General features: G+C 40.6%; 1 protein-coding gene across 1 annotated transcript in view; it reads right to left on the bottom strand.

Annotated features, from left to right (window-relative positions):
* LOC104522190 (glycophorin-C) overlaps positions 1-9,685 on the bottom strand; it is a 29,668-nt gene extending 19,983 nt beyond the window's left edge. The window contains exon 1 of the mRNA XM_010164412.1: positions 9,507-9,685. Coding sequence (XP_010162714.1) covers positions 9,507-9,540 — 34 coding nt within the window. The 5' untranslated portion in view covers positions 9,541-9,685. The remainder of the gene's footprint in view (positions 1-9,506) is intronic.
* Between the last annotated feature and the right edge of the window lie 611 nt (positions 9,686-10,296).

The following is a 10,296-nucleotide window of genomic DNA, read 5'->3' on the forward strand; positions in this document are numbered from 1 at the left end:
ATTTCTGTACTCAAATCTCCCAAGAAACACTCACTTCATGCCCAGATTTGTCAGGTTCCACATAAGTCTGGTAAATCCACATCCTTATTGCTGTAAATAACTTGCAAGATCAGAAACGTGGCTGAAAGAAAACCCAAAGCTGGCTGGTGTCCTTGGGTTTTATGCTCTCCAGTGTGTCTGTGTGTGCATGTAGCATTCTTTACTTTCCGTCTTTGTCAAACGTTGTGTCACAGAGTTAGGCTTTAACAAGTTGAAAAGTATGAAGATGAGAACAATCATGTTTACATGCATTGCCACCTGCTACTTCATTTCTTCCATGGTGCTTAAATGTTCAGACATGCGGCTTTGAAACACTCTACCTTTAATGCACTTAAAAACTCTGCTGGATTTCCAGCTTGCTTTGATCTCCACAGTCCAGAGACTGTCTCAGAGAATACAAATAAATATGTTTAGGGGAAAAATATTTTCAAGGACAAAACCCTAAAGTCCTTCCAACTTGATATGCTTTGCCAGTTGATGTCATACCTAAGGTTGTTTTTTGCATTTTATCTTTATGCTTCAGGAGGCCTAAATCTCTGCCCAGAATGAGCAACTTGATGAGGTAACCTGAGAGGACGGATGTGATCAGTGCCCCTTGTCATGAACACTGAAGTGGCAAATAATTGTCTGGTGATTTTTTTTTTAATTTTTTTTTTAGAAAGGAGATGGAAGAAAAGATGATTTATGTCCTGAGGAATTTGCAGACTAAACAAAGCAGAAAGGATACATTTATGCAATGGAGAAGACTGTATTTTGTTAAGAAGGAATGGGAAGGATGTAAGAGGAAAGATGGTAAGAGCTTACTATTAATCATAAGCAGGAAGGAGACATTGACTGGAGAGCTCTAAATAGAGGAAAGCTTGGCTAACCCAAGCTATGAGCAAACCAGTTTCTTTCTGGAGCTGTACAACACCACCTTTTACATCTCTCATGACATGAAGTCATCATGCATCACTGCCTTTGTGGTAATGGCTTGGACTTGAAGTAATCTCAATATGTCCCCTGTACAGCAAGTAAGTAGAAATGAGAGCTGGGTTCTTGTCCCAGGGTGTGGGATGGTTAACTTGAATAGGAGTGAGCATAAATTGGGGAGATATGGTAAGGTGGCTGGGCAAGTAAGCAGCATGGGACAGGTGTTTGGAGGGACCAGATTCATCCAGCTCCACAAAAGGTGAAATAGAAGGTGATTTTTCTTTTTTTTTTTCCAGACTAATCAAGGGTCCTGACACTAACTGTTGCTTAAGCTCTAGGTATGGAGGAAAAGACACCTCTCAGTGGCAGCTGAGAAAATGCTGAAGGCAATCAACAAGGTTTCACAAGATTTGGTCCCTTTTCCTTATGTGGACACAGCCTGCACAAGAAGGATCTACAAATCACCCTTCCCCTCCCTGACCTGGTACTATTCTTCTTGGCCATGCTGATATTAGCAGAAGCCATTCACTCCACTCTTCTTCATGACTGGAGCAGATATAGGATGAGTAGTAGGAAAAACAACAGGGTGTGCAGAGCACACTGAGTGGTTTTGAAAAAGAGCGAGAAAAACCATGACTTCCGCTTTTTCCAAAGCAAAGGGGAAGCTGGAACGGAAGCATGGCTCTCAACAGCAGTTTTGTTTCCTGGTCTGCTATGCTCAACACCTTATGCAGGGTTTTCTGTAGAGATGCAGCCTAATCCTGTGTGTATCTGCCTGTTTCCACTAAGGGCTTAATTGCCATTAGTAACAGGGCAATATAAAGTATAAGCTTCTTTAAAATAAAAAAATTCCCGATGAGCTCAGTGAGGAGAAAATCGGATTTCTATGCAACAGACTGAAAAAATCAAAGTTCACTGACGTAATTATGGAAATTCAAGAGAGACAGACAATATAAAACTCTGCTGATTGTGTGATCCAGGATGTAAAAAGCATGTCCCAGGCTGTAAATAAAAATTCCTATGTGATGACAGGAAAGATCTGCAGGGGGGAGGTGTTGTTTCATAGCAAGCTGTGAAGATGAGAGAGCAAAGATAAACCAATGGAGAAGAGAAGAAGGAGGGAAATGGAAGAGTGGGTGAATCCCAAAGGAAACAAGGCCTCAGCCCAGGCGATGACAAGGGAAGATTTATGTCTTCCTTGCCTGTGCTTTTCTTCCTTCCCACTGCCAAGACTGTGGAAAGTCGTTGAAAGAAGGGAGGAAATGGCATTTAACAACTGGGACCTATATGTCTTTCCTATGTTGAGATACGAGCACTTACCTGTGGGCTGAGAAAGGGACACACATGAAGGATTAGGAGGTGCGGAGGATATCTGAACTAGACAACCTGAGAGGTCAGGTGTAAGAAAGAGGTAATGATAGAGACTGGTCCACTCTCTGAGAACATTCTTACATCATGGATGCATCAATAATTTAATTTTCTGCTCCCTGTATTGGTTACAGAAAACTGTCCTGAAGATGCAACTAGCAAATTCTCCTAACACAGGTGAGCTACTAGAGGAATCCAACCCTGACCATCCAAATCTGTCTGCTTGAGATTTAAACTTACACTATTCACTAGAGCAGACTTGGCCTTTCCTAATCTGGGTTCTCCCCTTTTAAATAGCTTGATCCATATGGAACACTTGATGCCTCCTTGTTTCTTAACTCTTTATCATTGCTTTTCTCTGGATCTTTGCTTATGTGGACATGGGTCCTGTAATAGTCTCCCAGATGGATTCAGGCAAATACTGTGATGCCTAAATTCAAAACATGGAGTGATTCAGTGTCTATACCATTATAAGCTGCTAGGCTCTGACTGTATATACAGTCAGGAGAGAGAGAGACTTGCATCTGGCATCTGCAAGGGATAGTTTGCATAAGGCTGCTTCACTGATGTTTTACTATATCACATAAAAGGATTTTCTGTAATATTTTCTAACTTCTTTTATATGTATATCTTCTTACTTTCTTATTGCTGAGTTTATGTCTTGGCAAAGCCTTCAAAAATCTAGTAATTTTTTCTGCTACTTTCAAAGGCAACTATCATATAAAAAGGGAAACATGAGCTTGTCGGTATTGGTCTGTGAATAGAGATGTAGTCAGGGAAATAAAACTCTCCATACCCAGAAGTCTGACTAGTGAATAGCCATATAAGTAGTGAAAAGGGTGGTATGTCTATATATATATATATACATGTATGTCTGTGTATATGTATGCATAAAGATATACAGTGTATTACATAAACGTACACTGTGTGTATATAAAGATTTTAAATGCATTTTCTAGGTTTGACGTTACTAAATTAGTCTCTGTTTGCAAATCTAAACACCCACACATATGTAAAGACTTGATGTCTGATTCTGCATTGCTGTGACCTTGTCATACAAGCTCTTTATAATGTGGACCGTCTCATAAAACTAGGCATTTAAAACATGCAGTCCCCAGCAAAATAGGCATTTATCACTCATGATAATGTGGAGCTGTCTCGGGGTGTGTTCAAAAGCCCCCCTGCAACTCACTGATAAAAAGCTTAACTCCATTTCAGGGCTTATCTGAAGAAGAAAGAGGTAGACCCTCATGAAATAACTGAATTTATTTTTTTTTTCTAAGATGAAAAAGAGAGAGAGGGAAGGAAAAAAAATCACTTTAAAACTTCAATGCAGCAGAACAAGTTTAACCCATTGAGATTTTAAGTGAAGTTTTCTGCTTCATCAGGAAGAACCCTGTGGTGAAACACATGTCAGAAGAAAAGAAGATATGAGAAACTGGCCTCCTTTGCAGATCAGAAGATTAATTAAGAGGAAAATCACTTAGCCAGTTGTCTCATTGGTGAAACTACACTTTCAAGGTGCATCTGCAATAAGGGAGGAACATAGCACAGACAGTGTTTGATTTCCATGCTAACACTGGAGAGATAGGAATGGGGTGGGAATTATAACATGCTGACTCTTGGAGAAACAGAGTACAGATCTTATTTCAGCTACAAATTATGAGCTACATGCCTGTTGTTATAACATTGCTGTACCGTTACTTGATGAAGCCGAGTTAAGGGTTACAAATAAATTATCCAGAGAAGACAGTCCTTTTCTCCATTCGTGTTCATAAATTGTTGGCAAACCAAACCCGATTTCTCCAAATGCCACTTTTCTTCATTCACCAAGTAGTTTTTCAGAATGTTTAGCAGGTGGTGAATATTTCATCAACTCATTACCAGGGTGACACTGTCAAATTCATTTGACTTAGGAACTTAAGTCTTTCAGAAGTAAGTGAAACACAGTCTGTCTGCTGTCCAAATACTTGCCCAGCTAAGGTGTTCACGTATTCTTGTCACTGCAGCATCTGTGTGTCCCCCAATTTTTCATGCATTTCCTATTACAACTTGGATGTGAAGCAAAAAAATGGTAAACAAAGTTCCTACTAGTGCCAAATACTGTGTTTAAAAGTTTTCTGATCTTTTCATGGGTAACAAATAGGCCAGTTGCTAAATGAATTCTGAGCTGTTTTTTTTTTTTTTCCTAAACATGTTTTACAAAATTAGAGGGTGGGAGGTAAAGAGCTGTTGCCCCAGTGGATCTACTGGAATCAATACTAATTCCTACCTCCTGGCTGCTATAAATGCCCTCCCATAGTGAAAAGTGTCCTCTCCAGCAGTGCTCCTGGAAAGCAGTCATTTCTCTCCTACCTGTAATCTGCCTTCTCTGTGTAGTCTATGAGCCTTTTGAAGAAAGGGTGTCTGTACAGCACCTAGCACAGTCAGATCCCTCTGTTGGCTTGAATTTCTTTATGCTATAGGAATACTGATCCCTCCCAAACAATAGAGACAGGCACTCCACAGAGCAGACACACAAACAGACTTTCATTAGAGAATGTAGTGCTGAAAGCCTGTTTTACAAAAGGCTTTGCTGATTGGATTCAGTCATATGAACAATGATGGATATGGGGCATATTCCACAAGAGCCTAGAAAGAAAGGTGCAGCAATATCAGCAGTAGGTGCAGACACTGCACAATTCTGTAATACTAATAGGCTTAAGCACGTAACCAGCTATAACCTGAATATTTAATATCTACTGTGTAAATAGTTGGCTTTTTATGTCTTTTTTTTTTAAAAAAGGGGGGGGGGGAGGGGCAGGAAAACATGCCCAGAAATGCTGAGAACTGTGTATTTTTAAAAATCAGACTCCTATTTGGGTGGACATCCCCCATTCCCTCCAGCTTTGCAGTTTGCCAACATTTCTGCTGTTAATTACTGAAATTTCAGGTGCATTGTGAAATGCCCTTTCCATTTGCAGATTTTCACAACGACATCTCAGGCAATGAGGGTGTTTGGGAGAGCCCTGGGGTATAAAGCTAAATTTTCCAATTCATATGCACTGTGGTTTGAGACAAATATACAAGCAGAGGCATTCAATTTACATAAACGCTTGTGGCACATGGTTTAGACTTCTGTGCTAAAAAGGAAAGGTTATTATAATCTGTAGGTTTCCTTGCTTACAGGTTTACCAGTGAAGACCAAAATTTTCATAATCAATAGCCTCTATTTTTGTTTATTAGTTACTATCACAGACAAGCGCTTCTGTTGATTAAGGGCAATGAAATCAAATCTATTGCCAAGGCAGTGAATAACATGATTAATAAAAGTCTACAGAGATAATTTGCAGCTTTTCAATAGGCCCTGTGTGAAAGCTAGTGGTATTGCTCCAGAAACATTTAAAGGACCAGTTCACAGCCCAAAAATATACCTCATAATGCATTAAAGACAGGGCAAGGCTGTTCTCAGAACCTGTTCACCATTCACAGCTGTAAGTTATTTTGCCTTTATTGGGGGTCACCTTTGCCAAACTCTCAGCCTCTCTGAAGGGGACAGCCCATACATATGTGACTTTTTTGCCAGAAGCCCTAGCTACCATTGTGGCAGGTGGAGAAGCTGGGCATGATGGAGCTGAGACCTCCCTCACAGAACAGAGGGAGCACCCGGGTCTGATCCCCTGAGGAGGGCAGGGCTTGCACTTGGGCTTCTGCTGAACTACAGTTGGCAATGCAGATGGGAAGCACACAGCTCACAAGGCTTGCCTTGCTTCACCCTGTCCCTGACCTTCTTCCTCTCTCGGCAGCTGACGCATGGCCTGAGGTTCAGTCTTGCCTCCTGGTTTCATTTTGGGCCAGTTCTTCTCCATAGCATGGACTGCACTGTTTCCCTACCCACCCAGAGGAAAGACCTTATCTGCTGGAAGGTAATGAGGCAGAGAAGCCACCACAAACTGCTCTCCTTAACCACTAATTCCTTTGACAGCTGGCATTTGGAGTATAAGAGGCCTCAAATAAAAAATTCCCAGCATGCAGTGTACAGATTAAATCCTGTAAGGTGCAGAGCACCTTCTCCAAGGGGATGAACAACTTTGACCCCCAAAGATGGCTTTGCACAGATCACTGCCTCCCCAGACTGAACCTTCGACCTGTGACGTTTATTTGCGTGAGTCCTTCACCTCATTTGAGATGTCCCATTGCCTCGGAACTGGTCACCACAGTCTGAAAGTAAGAGGGCAAAAGCTGCAGTGTGGGCAGAGATTGCCAAACCTGTGGAATTCCTCAGATTTTGTAGTAAGTCAGGCAGCTATAGCCTGTACATCTGAGCAGAGGTAGGGGGAAGCAAATAAATACATTTAAAAATGATGCATTTAAAAATCAGGAAGCTGACATTCCTCCTGTCTGGCTAGATCCCTTTTATATTAGAAGAAGAAGAAGAAGGAAAAAAAAAAAAAAAAAGAAACTGGAGTTATATTCACAGCACAATATTGTGTTGAATCCTAGTCCAACTCAATTTTTTGCTTTGGTAGGACACTTCTTACTTAGGTATTCTATTTTATTCCAGCCACACCCAAATGTCCATTAACCAATGAACAATGGAGTACACACACAGCGTAACATCAGCAGGCTGAATTATTGTCTCCCTTGCCTCTCTGATGAGTATGCTGAGACCACTCAGAGTGGTGGCATACCTGAGCCGGGCATCGGAAGCACCTGAGTTAAGATGGTGTGGCATCCCCGTATAGAGGCAGAATATATTTACAGAGTTCCCAGAGTTGAATATTTTAAATCTGAAACAGAAGTCTGCTCCTACCTGGATTACCAGGATCATAATATATTTATAGAATTAATAAAAATTGCTTATCAGCTGCAAGTGAATACAAGGAGATAAGCAAAGGGCATGAACAATTAGGTAACTTAACACTGTTCCATTTACATCAGTAGGCAGCTCCTCTGTGGCCTGACCTATAGGTATTCAGCAAAGAATTAATATGTTCAGCATAGGCAAAGATTTTGATGATTCTTTATTCATTTTCACACCCATTTCAAAGATTTTCACTATGGTTAGGAAGCAAATTTGTTTTCCCAATTACTCTGCCTCTCTGGCAAACATCTGTCCATGCTGTGCAGTGCCTGTCAATACACTGATATTTCAATATCTGTTTCTTGCAAAAATTGCTGGAATTCTGCTAAGAAATAAGACTCTTTCTCCAAGACCTACCCCCAAAACCTCCACCATTCTAAAAACAATGCACCGAACTTGCACTATATGGGAATATAGTACCATCTATCAGACTTCCCTCTAATTTAATATTGTTCTTAATCTGTAAATTTGATCCATGTAATTTTTTTAAAAAAAAAAACAAACAAGCAAACAAAACCCCACAAAACACCAAGGAGAAACAGACTGAAACAAAATACAGGAACATCCTGTCTGAATCAGTATGGGAAATTATAAAGGCTAATAAAGAATAGATAGTCACTATTTTTCGGTCAGAATACTTTCTCTAGCTAGATTGCAAGCCATTTATTTTCACTGGCAATCATATGATCTCAAAATGATTCAAGCTGAGAACTCCTGCCTAGATTTTTGAAAAAACAAGAGAACCTGATGCATCAGCCTTTTTTCATTATGAACAGACAAAAGGCTTGACAGGGTACTAACTCCTCATTCAGATCCACCCTGAGGCCTTCTGTGGGGTCCTCTGACAACCTGGGTCTGTCAGAGGAATGATTCGTAAGGTAGTCAGGACTGTCGAGCTGGTCCTGGACTTGTCAGCTGTCCAAGCTTGTCACTAAAGACACCAGATTGGGTCTGGACCCTTGTTGATATTGCACAATGAGAGAAATGCACCTCAGTGAGTCACGATCACCCTCCTACACACACTTGGAGAGCACCAATAGCAGTAACTTACTCAAGCTTTTCCAAATCCAAACTCAGAATCCTGAATTAGCCTGCATGTTTCTTTCCTATCAATAATAGAAAACAAACTGTAATAGAAACAATAGGAAACAAGATTTAATATTCTACACTGCTGAAAAAAATAGAGTAAAATTTAATACAAAGCTAGCATCTAATCTTTCTTGTTGGTTAGAACTTGCAAAAATGACTAAAGAGTAAATAGAAATTACTGTTTCGGACTCCAGAGATGCTGTTCACTGTATCATTTCTGCTGGATCAGCCTGGCTCATTCAGACCTTGGGAAACATTGCCAGTGTCAACATCCATACAGACCAAATATTCTTACAGCAATCTCTGGATCAAACCCTGAATTGCAGGCAGTTCCCAGCAATGCTGCCTGTACTTTCTGCCTTCATTACTGATACCATGGTATGAGAAACAATTCTGTTACTGGCAGAAAATATTTATTAAAAAATTATTTATTAAAAATAATACAAAATTGCTGTCTTGAATTAAAGCAGGAAAGATTATGCTACAGCTCTAAAGGCAATAGAGACCTGCTAATGCAGTGCTGAAAACTCAGAGTTTATCAAATCAGAATCCACCTCCTTCCACTTTCTTTTTACTACTGTCCCAAAATGAATGCTACCATGCTGCAGCTAAGCCTCTGGGCTCTCTTGGCTGTTCAGGCCAAATTTTATCTTTTCAAATTTACTGAAATATACAGAGTCATACCAGCAGACGACTTGCCCTCCTGTACCCTTTCTTGTTGAGAAACTACTTTGCTCGTCCTTAAACCCACGTTTCTAAATTTCCAGGAGCAGAAACATGTTGTGGCTTTAAATATAGACTGTCAGTTTGTGGCTTGTGTCTCCTATTACACACAGACAGCTTGAAACTCTAAACACAAGTTGGGCAGCACCATTAATATCTTAGAAAAGAGTCAGTACGCTTTTGAAATGCTCTATATTTTCATTCCTGAAGGAGGGGGGAGGGAAAAACATTCAAATGAAAGTTTTCTAAGCCAGAGTTTAGGCGGAAACGTTACTAACTTCGCTCCGTTCAATTCAGGAGCTGGAGTTTGCAGAGCCTGTTTCAGTTCTTCACACACAAGCGTGCACACAAACACAAAGAATAAAAACAGAAAACAATTTCATCAGAACTTTTTTGCTTTAGGATTAGTCTCAGGCATTCTTTTTTTTTTTTTTTTTCTTTACATATCAAACACATTAGACAATCTTTTCCTTAACCGGCAGACTGTTAAATCCACTCTTATTGTAAGGAGGGGGGGGATAAGGGTACTCACGTGGTTGAGATGTCGCATTGTTTTGGTAACTCATAATTTACGCCTTTGAAAAATGCCTTATTTGTGTTGACAGTCTCTCTTCCCTGCTCAGAACGGACGGCGGGATTGAACAGAACAGCTGGAAGAGCCCAGGAAAATGCTCCTCTTGTTCGGGCTCTCCTTGCCTGGCTCCTGACCCCTTTACAACTGGAAAAGGAAACAGCACATGTGTCATTCTCTTTTGCCTGTGTAGCTCACATGAGCTGGGAGGGGCACCCATTTGCAGATAGCAGTAACTGTATTCAAGTTTTGCAAGTTGGATGTATTCCACCCCTTTGCTTTTATTAGCCAGAAACCAGTGGAAAGAAAACACTCTTTTCATTCTTAGCCAAATGTAGATGCACCTATTAGATTCGCTTCCCAAACTCCTACCCACCACCGTTGATATTATTTAAGTGCAAAACTTGCTGCTGACTCCCTTCCCAAAATGCCTATCATCAGTGGGTGAGATCAAAAGTACAGCTTTCAATTTTCATTGCCCAGCAGCACCCTTAACACTCACAGTCTAACTGATTCTGTCCTTTTAACGGGTGAAAATTGAGAATGACATTTACTGGGTCAGAGTAGTTACATCAGCATATACCATGAATCTACACTGTGCACAGAACAAGCAGCAACCTGTGGCTGCGACACAGGATGAGGCACAGGTAAGTCCAGTCCTGGCTCTGACACAGGTTTCTTATGGCATCTTGGTCAAAGCACTTAGTCTCTGCCTCAATTTGTTGTTTGTAGAATAAAGATGATACAACTG

Source organism: Antrostomus carolinensis, unplaced genomic scaffold (genome assembly GCF_000700745.2).
Source record: "Antrostomus carolinensis isolate BGI_N321 unplaced genomic scaffold, ASM70074v2 scaffold14763, whole genome shotgun sequence".
NCBI classification, from domain to species: domain Eukaryota; kingdom Metazoa; phylum Chordata; class Aves; order Caprimulgiformes; family Caprimulgidae; genus Antrostomus; species Antrostomus carolinensis.